General features: G+C 41.6%; 1 protein-coding gene across 1 annotated transcript in view; it reads left to right on the plus strand.

The window, feature by feature from the left end:
- TBX4 (T-box transcription factor 4) overlaps positions 1 to 19,132 on the plus strand; it is a 245,895-nt gene that overhangs the window by 151,849 nt on the left and 74,914 nt on the right. The window contains exon 4 of the mRNA XM_073617960.1: positions 14,986 to 15,105. Coding sequence (XP_073474061.1) covers positions 14,986 to 15,105 — 120 coding nt within the window. The remainder of the gene's footprint in view (positions 1 to 14,985; positions 15,106 to 19,132) is intronic.

Raw genomic sequence — 19,132 nt, forward strand, 5'->3', positions numbered from 1 at the left:
CCAAGGGGCTGATTTACTAAAGACAAATAGGCTGTTCACTTGGCAAGGACATTATGTCTCAGCTTAGTGAAAGAGGGGAAGCTCTGCTAACTTCCATCAATATTCTAGCAAAAATGTTTGTTTTTTTTTATATTTTATTTTGCTTGCGCATGAGTGGGTTATCTCTGCAAAATGAATTTTCACCACATTCACTAAACTAAGGGAAAATTTCCTTGCAGAGTGCTAATTCACTTGCAAACAGGTTATATGCCTTAATAAAGCAATCACCTTGTTTGGTCCAGATTGATTGCACTGTCAGTGGCTTCAGTTTTAGGCCAATTAATATAGTATTCTTTTTTAATGCTGTCTGTACCACCACTGGGAAGATTTTATTTTAGTTCCTGTTCCAAATGGCACTATCGACTAGTGTAATCTCCCCACAGGACCATACAAGTGGCAGAATTTTCCCCACTTTACTAAAAATGTTGTATTTCTGCTTGTAATAATTTTTCCTAACTTCTCATCCCAGATGGCACCAGTCACAAGTGAAGATAAATTATTTATTTTTATTTGTGTATTGCACAATTTTTTCTATTTTTTCCTTTTTTTGCACATTGGTGTGGATGCATGGAGCCTGCATTATCAGGGTATCATGCATTCACCACTGGCATGCACATTGCCACTATATTTATCCTTATATGTTAGCCAGTAGGTAGTGCCACCAACCCCACACCTGCACAAGTGAAGGTAAAAGTCCCTAGTGGTAACACAGCCAGTAGTAATAATCTGGCAGAGCTTCTAACCCTTCCACACACAGAACAAAATAAATAATGTGGAATTTCATTTTAAAGAACAACAAAATTACTCTTGGTCAGTAACCTAGAAAAAAAAAACGCAAATTACATCTGTGACATGTAACTGTAATATATGACTTTTTATGTAACTACTTATGTATAATGCATAACAAGTATACAGTCTATCTATTTTTATATTTTTAGGAGTCCACATTTTGTCACATCCTATAATCAGATGTGCCCCATGGTCCTCACAATGTATTTCCCAGAATGTTCATATTTGAAAAGTAATGGCAGGGAAAGAATCTCATCTGTGTTCAGCTTTGTGTAATGTGCCTGTTTGTCACTGTACTTTTTACATTTTAAATTAATAAGCCTAAGTGTTGGAACCAGCACGCTGCCATCTTTCATAATTTTTACTGCTAAAAAATGTTTAATGTGACTCTTTGCACATCATCTTTGTTTTATGCATTGCCTTACTAAATGGCAACTCTGCGCTCAGTTTAGAGATTGCTGGCAAGCTGAATTTAATACTGACTATCGCTCAGGAACAGATGTCAAAAGTTATCGCTTTGAGAATTCTTTCTTACAGCTGTGGCTCACTGTATGGATTGTTTATGATATAGAGAGTAAAAAATAATTGGGAAATTTGTTTGTGATAGACTGCTATTTTCTCTTTGGCTATGAATGAGCCCTGTTTTCCTGTTCCCCATCATCATGTGACCATCCATGGAACTTCATATTCCATGTCTTACTGCTGGACAAAATTGGGTGTGTTTAACCTCTCTGGACCACATCTCCCTCATCACTGTACCACCTCTTGTTATCCCCAACCACTTTCCTACTCCCTCCTTAATACAAGTACATGGGAAGGAGTGGGCAGAGATGCTCAGCTGTCATTGTCTTGTAATCCAGCACTAGCTCAGGGAGGGGAAGGGTGTAAACACACGATTTTTACTTTCATGCTCCATTCACACCTAGCATAGTAGGAGCACATGTTGTTTGGCACATTTTTCCCACCACACTCATAGGGCAGCCTATTGAATCTATTAAGCTTCCCTATGCGTCATAAATGGAGCATTGTAGCTCATATCAGTTTGCACGTTTTTTTACTGTGTGTTTATGCATGCGGCAGAATGTGCATTTGCTTTCACATTTAAAGGCATAACAAGTGTGTTGCACATTTTTCACGTGCTCTGGGAAATTGCAAATATGCACGGAGCCTCCTTGTAAAACCATTCTGGTATTTAACAATGCCCCTTTTGGATCCTTACACTGTCTTTTGACCACGCCCACTATTTAATGTGGCCACCTCAGAGCTGCACGCAGGCAGCCCACAGAAGTGTATGCGGACACAGCAGTTGCAATGACATAGTTAAGAAAGAAAAATAATGGCGCTGGAAGGATGAGAAATGAGAAATCAATTAATAAATCAGAAGCTGTATAGATATAAAAACATCAATAAAAACCACAAATCCATGATAAAAGACAATTTGTCTTTGTCCGCCACAAAAACCAGCATGGAACACAAGATGGTGCCGGACCAGACTGGACGTCAACGGGAGGCCGTGCTGACGTAAAAGGGTGCAGTAACACATTTCGAAGCTTCTGCTTCTTCATCAGACCTTCATCAGGCTTGTTTTATTGTCCTATATGTAAATTGCCCTTTGTCTTGTTTTTTAAATAATTTCAAATACTACTAATGCTGGGCTTAGTCTGGTCCTCCTTTGTGCAATTACATAGTTGCTTGTCAAAATTGACATGCCACTGTGTCTGTAGAGCCACTGCATATGCATACAAGCTCAGCATAGAGAATGGGTCTCTGTACCTATCTGAAAGACTCCAAAATCTGCTACTCAATGCACATGAGCTAAATGGGTGCAAAGGGCCAAAAGCTGCTCATCACAGCAGAAATTGTAATGTGGAACACATAAATCCAGGGGAAAGCAATCAGTGAATCTCGTTCTCTCTCTCTCTCTCTCTCTCTCTCTCTCTCTCTCTCTCTCTCTCTCTCTCTCTCTCTCTCCCTCTCTCTCTCTCTCTCTCTCTCTCTCTGTACCCTCGGCTGTCTCTCATCTCTCTGTGTTGTTTCTCTCTCTCTGTACTCTCTGCTGTCTCTCCTCTCACTCTGTTGTTTCTCTCTCTCTGTACTCTCTGCTGTCTCTCCTCTCACTCTGTTGTTTCTCTCTCTCTGTACTCTCTGCTGTCTCTCCTCTCACTCTGTTGTTTCTCTCTCTCTGTACTCTCTGCTGTCTCTCCTCTCACTTCGTTGTTTCTCTCTCTCTGTACTCTCTGCTGTCTCCCTCATTACTGTCTCTCTCTCTGTTCTCTGCTATCTCTCCTCTCTATCTGTACTCTCTGCTATCTCTCCTCTCTATCTGTACTCTCTGTTGTATCTCCTCTCACTCCGTTGTTTCTCTCTCTCTCTCTCCGTACTCTCTGCTGTCTCTCCTCTCACTCCGTTGTTTCTCTCTCTCTCTCTGTACTCTCTGTTGTCTCTCCTCTCACTCCGTTGTTTCTCTCTCTCTCTCTGTACTCTCTGCTGTCTCTCCTCTCACTCCGTTGTTTCTCTCTCTCTCTGTTCTCTCTGCTGTCTCTCCTCTCACTCTGTTGTTTCTCTCTCTCTCTGTTCTCTCTGCTGTCTCTCCTCTCACTCTGTTGTTTCTCCCTCTCTGTACTCTCTGCTCTCTATTCTCTTTCTCTCTGTGTACCCTCGGCTGTCTCTCATCTCTCTGTGTTGTTTCTCTCTCTCTGTACTCTCTGCTGTCTCTCCTCTCACTCTGTTGTTTCTCTCTCTCTGTACTCTCTGCTGTCTCTCCTCTCACTCTGTTGTTTCTCCCTCTCTGTTCTCTCTGCTGTCTCTCCTCTCACTCTGTTGTTTCTCCCTCTCTGTACTCTCTGCTCTCTATTCTCTTTCTCTCTGTGTACCCTCGGCTGTCTCTCATCTCTCTGTGTTGTTTCTCTCTCTCTGTACTCTCTGCTGTCTCTCCTCTCACTCCGTTGTTTCTCTCTCTCTGTACTCTCTACTGTCTCTCCTCTCACTCTGTTGTTTCTCTCTCTCTGTACTCTCTGCTGTCTCTCCTCTCACTCCGTTGTTTCTCTCTCTCTGTACTCTCTGCTGTCTCTCCTCTCACTCCGTTGTTTCTCTCTCTCTGTACTCTCTGCTGTCTCTCCTCTCACTCTGTTGTTTCTCCCTCTCTGTACTCTCTGCTGTCTCTCCTCTCACTCTGTTGTTTCTCTCTCTCTGTACTCTCTGCTGTCTCTCCTCTCACTCCGTTGTTTCTCTCTCTCTGTACTCTCTGCTGTCTCTCCTCTCACTCCGTTGTTTCTCTCTCTCTCTGTACTCTCTGCTGTCTCTCCTCTCACTCCGTTGTTTCTCTCTCTCTGTACTCTCTGCTCTCTATGCTCTTTCTCTCTCTGTACCCTCGGCTGTCTCTCAACTCTCTGTGTTGTTTCTCTCTCTCTGTTCTCTCTGCTGTCTCTCCTCTCACTCTGTTGTTTCTCTCTCTCTGTACTCTCTGCTGTCTCTCCTCTCACTCTGTTGTTTCTCTCTCTCTGTACTCTCTGCTGTCTCTCCTCTCACTCTGTTGTTTCTCCCTCTCTGTACTCTCTGCTGTCTCTCCTCTCACTCCGTTGTTTCTCTCTCTCTCTCTCTCTGTACTCTCTGCTGTCTCTCCTCTCACTCTGTTGTTTCTCCCTCTCTGTTCTCTCTGCTGTCTCTCCTCTCACTCTGTTGTTTCTCCCTCTCTGTACTCTCTGCTCTCTATTCTCTTTCTCTCTGTGTACCCTCGGCTGTCTCTCATCTCTCTGTGTTGTTTCTCTCTCTCTGTACTCTCTGCTGTCTCTCCTCTCACTCTGTTTTTTCTCCCTCTCTGTTCTCTCTGCTGTCTCTCCTCTCACTCTGTTGTTTCTCCCTCTCTGTACTCTCTGCTGTCTCTCCTCTCACTCTGTTTTTTCTCCCTCTCTGTTCTCTCTGCTGTCTCTCCTCTCACTCTGTTGTTTCTCTCTCTCTGTACTCTCTGCTGTCTCTCCTCTCACTCTGTTGTTTCTCTCTCTCTGTACTCTCTGCTGTCTCTCCTCTCACTCCGTTGTTTCTCTCTCTCTCTGTACTCTCTGCTGTCTCCCTCATTACTGTCTCTCTCTCTGTTCTCTGCTATCTCTCCTCTCTATCTGTACTCTCTGCTATCTCTCCTCTCTATCTGTACTCTCTGTTGTATCTCCTCTCACTCCGTTGTTTCTCTCTCTCTCTCTCCGTACTCTCTGCTGTCTCTCCTCTCACTCCGTTGTTTCTCTCTCTCTCTGTACTCTCTGCTGTCTCTCCGCTCACTCTGTTGTTTCTCCCTCTCTGTTCTCTCTGCTGTCTCTTCTCTCACTCTGTTGTTTCTCTCTCTCTGTACTCTCTGCTCTCTATTCTCTTTCTCTCTGTGTACCCTCGGCTGTCTCTCATCTCTCTGTGTTGTTTCTCTCTCTCTGTACTCTCTGCTGTCTCTCCTCTCACTCTGTTGTTTCTCTCTCTCTGTACTCTCTGCTGTCTCTCCTCTCACTCTGTTGTTTCTCTCTCTCTCTCTGTTCTCTCTGCTGTCTCTCCTCTCACTCCGTTGTTTCTCTCTCTCTCTCTGTACTCTCTGCTGTCTCTCCTCTCACTCTGTTGTTTCTCCCTCTCTGTACTCTCTGCTGTCTCTCCGCTCACTCTGTTGTTTCTCCCTCTCTGTTCTCTCTGCTGTCTCTCCTCTCACTCTGTTGTTTCTCTCTCTCTGTACTCTCTGCTCTCTATTCTCTTTCTCTCTGTGTACCCTCGGCTGTCTCTCATCTCTCTGTGTTGTTTCTCTCTCTCTGTACTCTCTGCTGTCTCTCCTCTCACTCTGTTGTTTCTCCCTCTCTGTACTCTCTGCTGTCTCTCCTCTCACTCCGTTGTTTCTCTCTCTCTCTCTGTACTCTCTGCTGTCTCTCCTCTCACTCCGTTGTTTCTCTCTCTCTCTCTGTACTCTCTGCTGTCTCTCCTCTCACTCTGTTGTTTCTCTCTCTCTGTACTCTCTGCTGTCTCTCCTCTCACTCTGTTGTTTCTCCCTCTCTGTACTCTCTGCTGTCTCTCCTCTCACTCCGTTGTTTCTCTCTCTCTCTCTCTGTACTCTCTGCTGTCTCTCCTCTCACTCTGTTGTTTCTCCCTCTCTGTTCTCTCTGCTGTCTCTCCTCTCACTCTGTTGTTTCTCCCTCTCTGTACTCTCTGCTCTCTATTCTCTTTCTCTCTGTGTACCCTCGGCTGTCTCTCATCTCTCTGTGTTGTTTCTCTCTCTCTGTACTCTCTGCTGTCTCTCCTCTCACTCTGTTGTTTCTCCCTCTCTGTACTCTCTGCTGTCTCTCCTCTCACTCCGTTGTTTCTCTCTCTCTCTCTGTACTCTCTGCTGTCTCTCCTCTCACTCCGTTGTTTCTCTCTCTCTCTCTGTACTCTCTGCTGTCTCTCCTCTCACTCCGTTGTTTCTCTCTATCTGTACTCTCTGCTGTCTCTCCGCTCACTCTGTTGTTTCTCCCTCTCTGTTCTCTCTGCTGTCTCTCCTCTCACTCTGTTGTTTCTCTCTCTCTGTACTCTCTGCTCTCTATTCTCTTTCTCTCTGTGTACCCTCGGCTGTCTCTCATCTCTCTGTGTTGTTTCTCTCTCTCTGTACTCTCTGCTGTCTCTCCTCTCACTCTGTTGTTTCTCCCTCTCTGTACTCTCTGCTGTCTCTCCTCTCACTCCGTTGTTTCTCTCTCTCTCTCTGTACTCTCTGCTGTCTCTCCTCTCACTCTGTTGTTTCTCTCTCTCTGTACTCTCTGCTGTCTCTCCTCTCACTCTGTTGTTTCTCCCTCTCTGTACTCTCTGCTGTCTCTCCTCTCACTCTGTTGTTTCTCCCTCTCTGTTCTCTCTGCTGTCTCTCCTCTCTCTCTGTTGTTTCTCCCTCTCTGTACTCTCTGCTGTCTCTCCTCTCACTCTGTTGTTTCTCTCTCTCTGTACTCTCTGCTCTCTATTCTCTTTCTCTCTCTGTACCCTCGGCTGTCTCTCCTCTCACTCTGTTGTTTCTCTCTCTCTGTACTCTCTGCTGTCTCTCCTCTCACTCTGTTGTTTCTCTCTCTCTGTACTCTCTGCTCTCTATGCTCTTTCTCTCTCTGTACCCTCGGCTGTCTCTCAACTCTCTGTGTTGTTTCTCTCTCTCTGTTCTCTCTGCTGTCTCTCCTCTCACTCTGTTGTTTCTCTCTCTCTGTACTCTCTGCTGTCTCTCCTCTCACTCCGTTGTTTCTCTCTCTCTCTCTGTACTCTCTGCTGTCTCTCCTCTCACTCTGTTGTTTCTCCCTCTCTGTACTCTCTGCTGTCTCTCCGCTCACTCTGTTGTTTCTCCCTCTCTGTACTCTCTGCTGTCTCTCCGCTCACTCTGTTGTTTCTCCCTCTCTGTACTCTCTGCTGTCTCTCCTCTCACTCCGTTGTTTCTCTCTCTCTGTACTCTCTGCTCTCTATTATCTTTCTCTCTCTGTACCCTCGGCTGTCTCTCAACTCTCTGTGTTGTTTCTCTCTCTCTGTACTCTCTGCTGTCTCTCCTCTCACTCCGTTGTTTCTCTCTCTCTGTACTCTCTGCTCTCTATTCTCTTTCTCTCTCTGTACCCTCGGCTGTCTCTCAACTCTCTGTGTTGTTTCTCTCTCTCTGTTCTCTCTGCTGTCTCTCCTCTCACTCTGTTGTTTCTCTCTCTCTGTTCTCTCTACTGTCTCTCCTCTCACTCTGTTGTTTCTCTCTCTCTGTTCTCTCTGCTGTCTCTCCTCTCACTCTGTTGTTTCTCTCTCTCTGTTCTCTCTACTGTCTCTCCTCTCACTCTGTTGTTTCTCTCTCTCTGTACTCTCTGCTCTCTATTCTCTTTCTCTCTCTGTACCCTCGGCTGTCTCTCATCTCTCTGTGTTGTTTCTCTCTCTCTGTACTCTCTGCTGTCTCTCCTCTCACTCTGTTGTTTCTCCCTCTCTGTACTCTCTGCTGTCTCTCCTCTCACTCTGTTGTTTCTCTCTCTCTGTACTCTCTGCTGTCTCTCCTCTCACTCCGTTGTTTCTCTCTCTCTCTGTACTCTCTGCTGTCTCCCTCATTACTGTCTCTCTCTCTGTTCTCTGCTATCTCTCCTCTCTATCTGTACTCTCTGCTATCTCTCCTCTCTATCTGTACTCTCTGTTGTATCTCCTCTCACTCCGTTGTTTCTCTCTCTCTCTCCGTACTCTCTGCTGTCTCTCCTCTCACTCTGTTGTTTCTCCCTCTCTGTTCTCTCTGCTGTCTCTCCTCTCACTCCGTTGTTTCTCTCTCTCTCTCTGTACTCTCTGCTGTCTCTCCTCTCACTCTGTTGTTTCTCCCTCTCTGTACTCTCTGCTGTCTCTCCTCTCACTCCGTTGTTTCTCTCTCTCTCTCTGTACTCTCTGCTGTCTCTCCTCTCACTCTGTTGTTTCTCCCTCTCTGTACTCTCTGCTGTCTCTCCTCTCACTCCGTTGTTTCTCTCTCTCTGTACTCTCTGCTGTCTCCCTCATTACTGTCTCTCTCTCTGTTCTCTGCTATCTCTCCTCTCTATCTGTACTCTCTGCTATCTCTCCTCTCTATCTGTACTCTCTGCTGTCTCTCCTCTCACTCTGTTGTTTCTCCCTCTCTGTTCTCTCTGCTGTCTCTCCTCTCACTCTGTTGTTTCTCTCTCTCTGTACTCTCTGCTGTCTCTCCTCTCACTCCGTTGTTTCTCTCTCTCTCTGTACTCTCTGCTGTCTCCCTCATTACTGTCTCTCTCTCTGTTCTCTGCTATCGCTCCTCTCTATCTGTACTCTCTGCTATCTCTCCTCTCTATCTGTACTCTCTGTTGTATCTCCTCTCTCTCTCTCTGTACTCTTTGCTGTCTCTCCTGATTCTCTCTGCTACCACTCTCTGCTGTCTCTCCTTTCTCTTTCTGCACTCTCTGTTGTTTCTCTTCTCTCTCTGTACTCTCTGCTGTTTCTCCTTCCTCTCTGAACAAGGTACAAAATGATCCATTAGCAGAGGACACTGGCTATTTATTGAGGGAGAACAGTGCTCACTTACAATGACTGCATTGGATCAGCAATGGTGTCAGAACTTCCTCGTTTTACTAACAGCTCTGGCATCCTGCAATATGGACACCAGGACAAGGAGGAGTTTTCTATAGAAGAAAACAGAAACTGAAGTGAGGCCTGCTCCAGGATATAGGGACATATTTCTCTTTTCTGCAACACAGAAGTACATTAATGCTACATTGGTACATAGGGAAGCTGTACTTTAGAAAAAGAAAAGGCGAATCTGGCCTTTAAAGTACTCTGTCACTAAATAAAAATGATTTAGATAAGGATTCCCTGTACAGAAAAAAATGAAAGGTGACCTGTTCTATCTAAGCCATTGATCATTACAGAGGTAAGCTGGCTGAAAAATCTTTTGCATCCAACATGCTTGTTGTATTGGATGCCCGCTCCCCTAATTCACTATTGTACTGTAGTTATGTTGCAGTCAGTGGGAGGAACCACAATGCACAGAGAGTGACAAGACAGCCAACACTCCTGATGTTGGATGCCGAAGTTTTTTTGGGCAGATTAGCTGCGCAACACAGTAAAAAATCAACAGTGCAGGTGGTGTGACACGAAAGTATTCTTTTCCTAACCCGGGGCTTTTACTAGCATTCTAGCTGCAGAGTGATTATAAAGACATATATGAATTTGATGGGTAATTAAAACCACTGGTGCCTGGCTGAAATATTTGCTTTGAATGGAATTGACATTTAAAGACAACTGTTTTATGTTCTATTAAGCACTTCTTAAACAATTCCAGGAAAGCTTATATAAACTATATATTTTATGTTTTATACACAAAATAGTAATAGTACACAAAATGTTTTATACACAAAATAGTAAAATAGTAATTGTAAGAAAAAACAAATGTGAATCTGTAGTCATTTGTTCCAGGGTGTGACACTAAACTATGGTTTTAAGAAAAACAAATCTATCCAAAAAGTACCTTCTATTGCTCTCAGCCTCCTTCAAATTCCTTTTTTTTGATGCTGTGATTTGACTCCATGGTCCCACTGTTTGAAGGAACATAGCCATCCTCTCTTGCTTGCTCCAAAGAAGGTCTATGGACTATGTACTATGTGATGTGTAGCTTGCATAATTGCAATAAATGTGAACTGCCAGTTCCAAACAAACAGAAGCGAGGGGGAAAGGAGACCTTGGAGAGCTTACAGTGCTTACACAGGACAATACAAGGAGGCAGAAAAGCATATTAAGGATTTCATAAGTTACAGGACCATTAAGTAGTTTAAGTGTATGGATGTTTTTGGAGAATAAAGATATTGTTTTGTGTTACTTTAAGGGATGGTATGTAATGCTCGTTTTTGTTTTTTAAACACATCGCTAAGTGCATTTCATGTATAAACTAAACACAGAACATAGGGTTTGATTTACTAAAGGCAAATCCACTTTTCACTACAAGTGCACTGCAAGTACACTTGGAAGTGCACTTGGAGGTGCAGTCACTGTAGATCTGAGGGGAAGATCTGAAACGAGGGAAACTCTGCTGATTTTATCATCCAATCATGTAGAAGCAAACATTTTTTCTTTTCCTTGCATGTCCCCCTCAGATCTACAGCAACTGCACTTTCAAGTGAACTTCCCAGTGCACTTGCAGTGCACTTGTAGTGCAAAATGGATTTGCCTTTAGTAAATAATCCCCCCTGTCTCATTAGTGCTGTGAAACATTGATTTAATCTCTACATCAGATGGGAAGCATTTATGTATTTATTTTTTGGAGCAGTAACTTCTTTTTTTTTTTAACCACGTCAGTGACCATTTTCGGAAGGGCATGTTTCGACTTTACAGTTCAATCTTATCCCGACTCGTTTTCACATCATTGTGGCGTTTTTAAAATTTTTTAAAATTTAGTAATCAGTCATTTCTTCTGTGAGAAATACTAATCCTGTTTAGTATCTTTTTTTTTAAGGTAAACGTATAGACAAAGATGGTATATCACTAAGAGACACCTGGATATTCTTAGTCATTAGTCATCCTAAGGTGTTGATTTACTAAAACTAGAGAGTGCAAAATCTGGTGCAGCATTCTGCTGTTCGGTAGCCAATCTGCTTCTAACTTCAGCTTGTTCAATTAAGTTTTGATAAAAAAAAACAAAAATGGAAGTTGATTGGTTACCATGCACAGCCGCACCAGATTTCATACTCTCTATTTTACTAAATCGACCCCTATGACTCTTTGTTACCTGTTGTGGGATTTAACATGCACTTGTGCTGAGCTCTGTATACTCACTATAGCAAGAGAATCAATTAAGCTAAACTTCTTCTATTTCTAAAATATCTACCTGACTAGTATGGACTGATAGGGTCTTAAAAACTACTGCAACACTGGGCCAATTCGGACATTTCTCACATAAATGTAATAACCTGCATTTTTTGCAAGAAAATTACTTATAACCCCAAATATTATATATTTTCTGAAAGCAAAGGCCACGGAGAATAAAATTGCAGTTGTTGCGAATTTGTAGGGCACACGATGTTTGTGCAGCGTTTCATCAAATGCAAACTTTCAGGAATAAATACACTTTATTGAATTTTAATGCACATAGACACAAAAAATACCACATTTTTGGTTAAATATAAAAAGATGATTTTATGCCAAGTAAATGGATACCTAACCTGTCATGATTTAAAATTGAGCACACCTGTAGAATGAAGGCAAAGCACAGTACATTCAATTATCCATAGACGACACTTTAACAGCCTTTACAGGTTGCCAGTTTAGAGTTAAACAGGAGGCCTGTACTAGAATTATTGCCCTCACTCTGACATTTGCGGTGATACCTTACATGTGTGGTGCAATCACCACTTATATATATGCGTGTGGGACCAACTGTATATACATTGCGATGTTTATACTAGCCAGTAACAGCAAGTAAACAAACGGCTGAAACTAAAAGTACCGAAATTCTCATCTCTTCATAACCATATAGAAATCTGGAAATGGACGTTCCTTATTCTTTTCTTTGGCCAGCTGGCGCAAACCGCCAACAGCGGCCCTGGTAAAGCCCAGCAATGGTGGGGTGCTCCTTGTAAAAGTGATCGGGCAGCTGTATAGCCGCTTAGATCACTTTAACCAAAAAGCCCATCGCCGACACTAAAACCACTTAAACCTGAGGATGTACATAAATAGTAGAAAAGGGTGTGTCAGGAGCTACTCCAAAATATTGCCCCACGACAACAAGAATTGTTGTGGACTACCTCAGTACCCAGGAATTTAAACAAGGTAAATATAAAAAGTCTCAATTTATTTAAAAAAGGACATAGGTAAAAAACATTAAGTACAACAATACATAAAATAGTTATTGCATACAATTACAGGTGGTTCAAAAGAGAACGGATAAACCCCACTGGTATACGGAGAGTAAAGATGTAGTTCCAGATGTAATCCTCTACATGTTTTGCGACACAAGTCGCTTCTTCTGGAGGAATTGACCATAAACATCTATAGAAAAAATACAGTCTCATAATTATGTAATCGCAGATAATGAGAACAGTAGAAAGGACAAAGAGTACAATTTTACATAGATACAGTAAATAAGAAAATTTTGGAGTGTTATAGCCAGGCATAGCTTACCAGTGTATATAAGAAAAAAAAGTGTAGCGCTATAATATGTCAGTCAAAAACATTAAGGTGTACTGATTGACCAGTAGTGTATATCCCAAAAGTTAAATGGTATTGGATCACATATACAAAAGCAATAAAACAGTGAAAATTCCAAAATTTGCAAAGAAAACCACTCTCATTAAGACCTTTAAGATATAACAATATAAAGAGTGTGCATCGCACAGATTAAACCCAAACCCTTATAGCTGACCACAAGCATATAGGGATGGGAACAAGTGATAAGTCCCTGAAGTGGGAGAAGTTCTTTTAATCAGGTAGAGACCTCTTAAAACATGGATCCAGATCTCATAGAGATGGTTGTTAATGGTGGACTCCTCCACTGATCAGCCTGATGCAAAGAGTAACATAAAATGCCCTTACCAGACGCGGTGGACTCACAAGCCATACAGCGGTGAGTCGTACGAGCTTGAACCGTGTAGCACGGTAGGGTTATAGCTGTTCCTGGTCTGCAACCTGATGGTCTTGAGAAGGACTCCAGTCCTGAGCAGTCTCTCGGTTCGTCCTCCAGCACTCTCTTGGGTCTCAGGTAGTTAGAGGTAGGGAGAAAGTGGACGAAAAGAAACTCCACATAGTGTAAATCCAATCAATCAGGAGATTTATTGTATAAAAAATTTCCAACGAAAAAGTTCCAAATAAAAACAAACATTCATAAAAACGTGATTAGCGCAGTAGACAGATGGTATAAGGTAGCGTCCTACACCCCGACGCGTTTCGTCTGAGAAGACATCAACTGGGGTACCTGAAGCCTGAAGAGGGCACCAGACGGCACAATTTGAGGCACCCTAAACGGGTAATCCCCCCACGGCGAACACGGGAAGCACTAAAAGGTGCAAAAACGGAAATCAAAAGCTATAAGAAATATTTTAATTAGGGTCTATATAGTCTATGGAAGGGGACGAACAAAGAACCAGGAAGGGGGGAAGGGGCAGTGGGAGGAGGGGGGAAGGGGGGAGGGGGCAAAGGGAGGGAAAAAGAAGAGGGGGAAAGATAAGGGACAGAGGAATAGGAAGGGGAAACATCAATCCAATCAAAAGACTAACCCACGCGATAGATATCATGTAAGTAGTATGGCACCTGGGGATCAGAGGCAGAACTCAAAACACAGCCGTGTTCCGAGGATAAAGGCAGGTAAACTTGTTTGTAAAATGCGATGTTCAGTGGTCAGACATGGCCAGCAATAGGTCCCCTACAGCCATTGAGCTAAAGAAACAAGTACAATGAGTACATGTAAAGATATGGGCCGTTAGTCCACATCATAAATAATAGACCACAAAACGTGACAACAACAGCAGATGCCAAGCAGCTTCCTGTCATAAAAACACAGGTAGCGCTGGCAGTAGCTGAGCAGGTCGGTCTTACCTTGTCCCCGGGTGGCAGCCATCTGAATGAGGGCCACCAAAGCATCCTTTTAAGAGCCTCCAACCCAGCCCACATCACCGAGCTGGCGCCTGACGTCACCAGGTCCATCTCTCCCACTGCGCATGCTCGACGTGCGCAAACACGTGACCCTCACAAAAGAACGGCCAAAGGCCATCATCAAGGAAGAAGGGGTGAGCAATCCACAGAATGGGGTCCCACCTCCTAATGGAGAGATGCATGTCCGCTGCTGGGGGGAGTATATCGCCTCAACCTCTGTTGATCCCATGGCAAATCATGCCTGACAACAAGAGTTATACAAGGAAAATCAGTTTAAAAAACAGTTAGCGAGGCGATCGTATGGATCCTAAAATTGAATAAAGAGTATTTATGGAATATGTACTTAAACCCAAACCACAATCAACACTCGTCATAATGTATATAAATGTACAATGGTCTGGAATCTTACCCTCCTGACCTAGGGTAACAAAGCTCACTCATTGTACTGTATCCTTAGTGGGGTTGCATTATCACTCTGGGACAACAAATGTTTAAGGACTACAGAACCTCTCTCCTCATTTCCCTAACAAAAATGGAATAAATAAGAGTAGTTCATTGTTAGGGTTTACCAGCACTGTAAAACTTAAACAAAAATTACTTTAAAGTTCCCTACAATCTATTGGATTGTGCAGTAAGGACATTCAACATAGTTTGTTTGTAAAGTAAAACTAACTCAAACTGTGCTTTTTTTTTTTTCATCAGAGCAGGTCATAATGAATTACTTGACTTTGGTTACCCTCTTTTAAAGATAGTTTATAATTATCCTACAGATGCACATACATTTTTATCAGTGAGATTGACTAAGTAAACAATTTATTCAATAAAGATGTGAAAATATACAACCTAAATGCTGTTTGTGTTCGTTATAAAGTACTTTCATCAATTATTATGACTTTTAGTTCAGTTCACAGTTATAAGGCCATGCAAAGGTAAATCCACAAAACACTAAAGAGTTTATAAAGTTTGTTCTGAAGGCTATATTTGCAAATCACAACATTATAAATGATAGACTTTATAAATTAGGTATTGAGTTTATAAACTGTATGCTATTCTAGCTACTGCTTACCTACAATGAGCATTTATTTTCCCTTGCAGAAGAATGTTTCCCAGCTACAAAGTTAAAGTTACTGGGATGAACCCCAAGACTAAATACATTCTACTCATAGACATTGTTCCAGCTGATGATCATCGGTACAAATTCTGTGACAACAAATGGTAAGTTTTTCTATCATTTTCAAATGATAATGTGTGTGTATGTGTATATACAGCAGGTAATATAAGTGTTGAAGACGTCACCACTTTTCTAAGTAAATATATTTCTAAAGGTGCTATTGGCATGAAATGTTTACCACATGTCGGTAACAACCCATGCAATCCGCACATACAAAGAAACCAAAACAAAGTTCAGAAATTAAGTTATGTGTAATAAACTGGAATAACACAGGGAAAAAGTATTGAACATGCTACAAAATTCTTTGTTGGTAATGACAGTTTCAAGACGCCACCTGTATGGAAAAGCTAGCCGCATGCATTGCCCAGGTGTAATTTTGGCCAATTCTTCCACATAAATAGTCATCAAATCTTGAAGGTTCCGTGAGTCTCTTCTATGAACTCTGATCTTTAGTTCTTTCAATAGATTTTCTATTGGACTCAAGTCAGGTGATTGGCTGCAAAAAGGCATGGAAAGTCAAAATCTATCAGTAATGATAGAGTGCCCCTTGTCAGTGTAAATTAATATCAGCTGATTCAGTCTCAACTGATGGCCTATAAAAAGGTGTCTCATTACCATAAACTGGCCACAACCAAGTGCTCCTCGCAAGATTTCTGACAGAGGAGTGAAAAGAATTATCAGAGGAGTTGCCCAAGAGCCAAGGACAACTTGTCCAGAGCTTCAGAAAGACCTGCAATTAGCAGGAACAATTGTTTCAAAGAAAACAATAAGTAATGCACTCAACCGCCATGGCTTGTATGCATGCTCACCATGCAAGACTCCATTGCTGATTAACCGCTTCAGCCCCGGACCATTTGGCTGGCCAAAGACCAGAACACTTTTTGCGATTCGGTACTGCGTCGCTTTAACTGACAATTGTGCGGTCGTGCGACGAGGCTCCCAAATAAAAAAGACGTCCTTTTTTCCCCACAAATAGAGCTTTTTTTTGGTGGCATTTGATTACCTCTGCTGTTTTTATTTTTTGCGGTATAAACAAAAAAAAAGCGACAATTTTGAAAAAAAGCGCATTATTTTTTACTTTTTGCTATAGTAAATATATCCAAAAAATCTATGAAAAAACATTTTTTTTCCTCAGTTTAGGCCGATACGTATTCTTCTACATATTTTTGGTAAAGAAAATCGCAATAAGCATATATTGATTGGTTTGCACAAAAGTTATAGTGTCTACAATATAGGGGATAGTTTTATGGCATTTTTATTAATAATTTTTTTTTTTTACTAGTAATGGCGGCGATCAGCGATTTTTATCGTGACTGCGACATTATGGCGTACACGTCGGACAATTTTGACACATTTTTGGGACCATTGGCATTAATACAGCAATCAGTGCAATTAAAAATGCATTGATTATTGTAAAAATGTCACTGACAGTGAAGGGTTTAACACTAGGGGGCAGTGAAGGGGTTAATGTGGGTCCTAATTTGTGTTCTAACTGAAGGGGGAGGGGACAGTGCAGGGAAGATAACAGATCGCTGTTCATACTCTGTATGAACAGACGATCTGTCAGTTCTCCCCTCCGAGAACCGGAAACTGTGTGTTTACACACACAGTTCCGGGTTCTCCGTGTGCCCCAAGCGATCGCGGGAGCCCGGTGGTAATCGAGACCGCCGGGCACTCACATTGGCTTGGGGAGCGAGCAGGGGGGCATGTGGTTAAAAAGCATGTTAAAGCTTGTTTAAAGTTTGCTGCACAACATTCAGACAAGCTTGTGAAATACTGGGAAAAAATAGTCTGGTCAGATGAGACCAAAATTGAACTCTTTGGATGCCATAATACACACCATGTTTGGAGATCAAATGACACTACACATCACCCCAAAAACACCCCCATACCAACAAGGAAGCTTGGAGGTGGGAACATCATGGTGTGGGGCTGTTTTTCAGCATAGAGTACTGGCAAACTTCATGTCATTAAAGGCAGGATGAATGAAACAATTGCAACAAGATATTCTTGATAAAAATCTGCTGCCATCTGCCAGGATGATGAAGATGAAATGAGGGTGGACACTGCAGTAAGACAATGATCCCAAACACAAAGCCAAGGAAACTCTCAATTGGTTTGAAAGAAAGAAAATAAAGCTGCTGGAATGCCCAAGCCAAAAACCTTACTTGAATCCAATTGAAAATTTATGGTAAGAACTAAAGATCAGAGTTCATAAAAGAGGCCCAAGGAACCTTCAAGATTTGAAGAATGTTTGTGTGGAGGAATGGGCCAAAATCACACCTGAGCAATGCATGCGACTAGTTTCTCCATACAGGAGGTGTCTTGAAGCTGTCATTACCAACAAAGGATTTTGTACAAAGTATTTAATAAATTTCAGTTAGCATGTTCAATACTTTTTCCCTGTGTAATTCCATTTCAGTACACATAACTTCATTTCTGTACTTATTTGCTTTGATTTATTTGTATATATGGATTGCATGGGTTGTTACCGACATGTGGTGAAAATTTCATGTCAATAGCACCTTTAGAAATATATTTACCTAGAAAAATGGTGACATCTTCAATACGTATTTCAAATTTCAACCGCTGTGTGTGTGTATATATATATATATATATATATATATATATATATATAGATGTATTTGGACAAACATTGAATCATGTATTTTCACATCTGTTCAGATTCAGGTTTAGTGCAGTAAAGAAACCCTTTATATTACTTAAGATGGTCAATAGTAGTAAACCTATTACCAGCAATCACATAATGTGATGTGACAAAAAAAATATAAAACATCAAAATTATGCCTTTGCTAATTCACTTGAATTTTACAACTTGCTTTAGGGTGTCATATACTTGTTGGATTCTGCCTAGCGAGTCCTGGCATACAAATGCAATTAGTGTATTATTGTGTTCCTATAACATCACTATCAATTGACTTATTGTTGGTTAATACAGTATGTATGAATGGATAGTTTAGGTTGGCTACAGCTTGACTGCAAACATTAAATTAGGGTAGGGACACTCCAGCTTAAAGCGGGGCTTCACCCTCTCAATTAACATTGACTATTTTTAATCCTTATGCTGCTAGCATTAGTAAATATTTAGGACGGTATTTTGAGTTTACTTTGTAGGAACTTTTTTCTACATTTCTTCAGTTGCATCCTGGTTTGCAGCCCTAAGCAAATTATGTAATTTACCCCAGAGGGATTTTAGGAAGTAAATTCCAAATGAATCATCTATCCTTACTCAAGATGGCCACAGTCAGAAATGTTATGGAGTAATTTGTGAGTGAAAAGATGTAGTCAGCAACTCCTTGCTCACTCTTTAACCAGCTCTAGAAGACTTTACCCCCTTCCAGACCAGAGCACGTTTTACAATTTGGCACTGGGTTGCTTTAACTGACAATTGCGTAGCCATGCAATGCTGTACCCAAACCTAATTTGCAACCTTTTTTTCCTACACATAGAGCTTTCTTTTGGTGATATTTGATCACCTCTGTGGTTTTTTTTTGTTTGTGCTTTAAACAAAAAAAGAGTGACAATTTAAAAAGAAAAACTATATTTTTTACTTTTTGCTATAATAAATATCCCCCAAATTAAAAAAAAATATATTTCTTCAACAGTTTAGGCCAATATATATTCTTCTACATATTTTTGGTAAAAAAATTGCAATAAGCGTATATTGATTGGTTTGCGCAAAAGTTCTGGTGTCTACAAACTATGGGAAAGATTTATGGCATTTTTATGGCGTTTTTATGATTATTTTTTTTTTACTAGTAATGAAGGTGATCTTTTTAGCGGTATTGCAACATTGCGATGGACAGATCTGAGACTTTTGACACATTTTTGGGACCATTGACATTTATAGAGCGATCTGTGTATAAATATGCACTGATTACTGTGTAAATGTCACTGGCAGGTAAGGGGTTAACACTAGGGGGCGATCAAGGGGTCAACTTTGTGTTCCCTCACTGTGTTCTAACTGTGTGGGGATGGGACTAACTAAGAGAGATGACAGATCGCTGTTCCTACTTTGTAGGAACAAACAATATATCTCCTCTCCTCTGA

Source organism: Aquarana catesbeiana, linkage group LG02, assembly GCF_042186555.1.
Source record: "Aquarana catesbeiana isolate 2022-GZ linkage group LG02, ASM4218655v1, whole genome shotgun sequence".
NCBI lineage: Eukaryota > Metazoa > Chordata > Amphibia > Anura > Ranidae > Aquarana > Aquarana catesbeiana.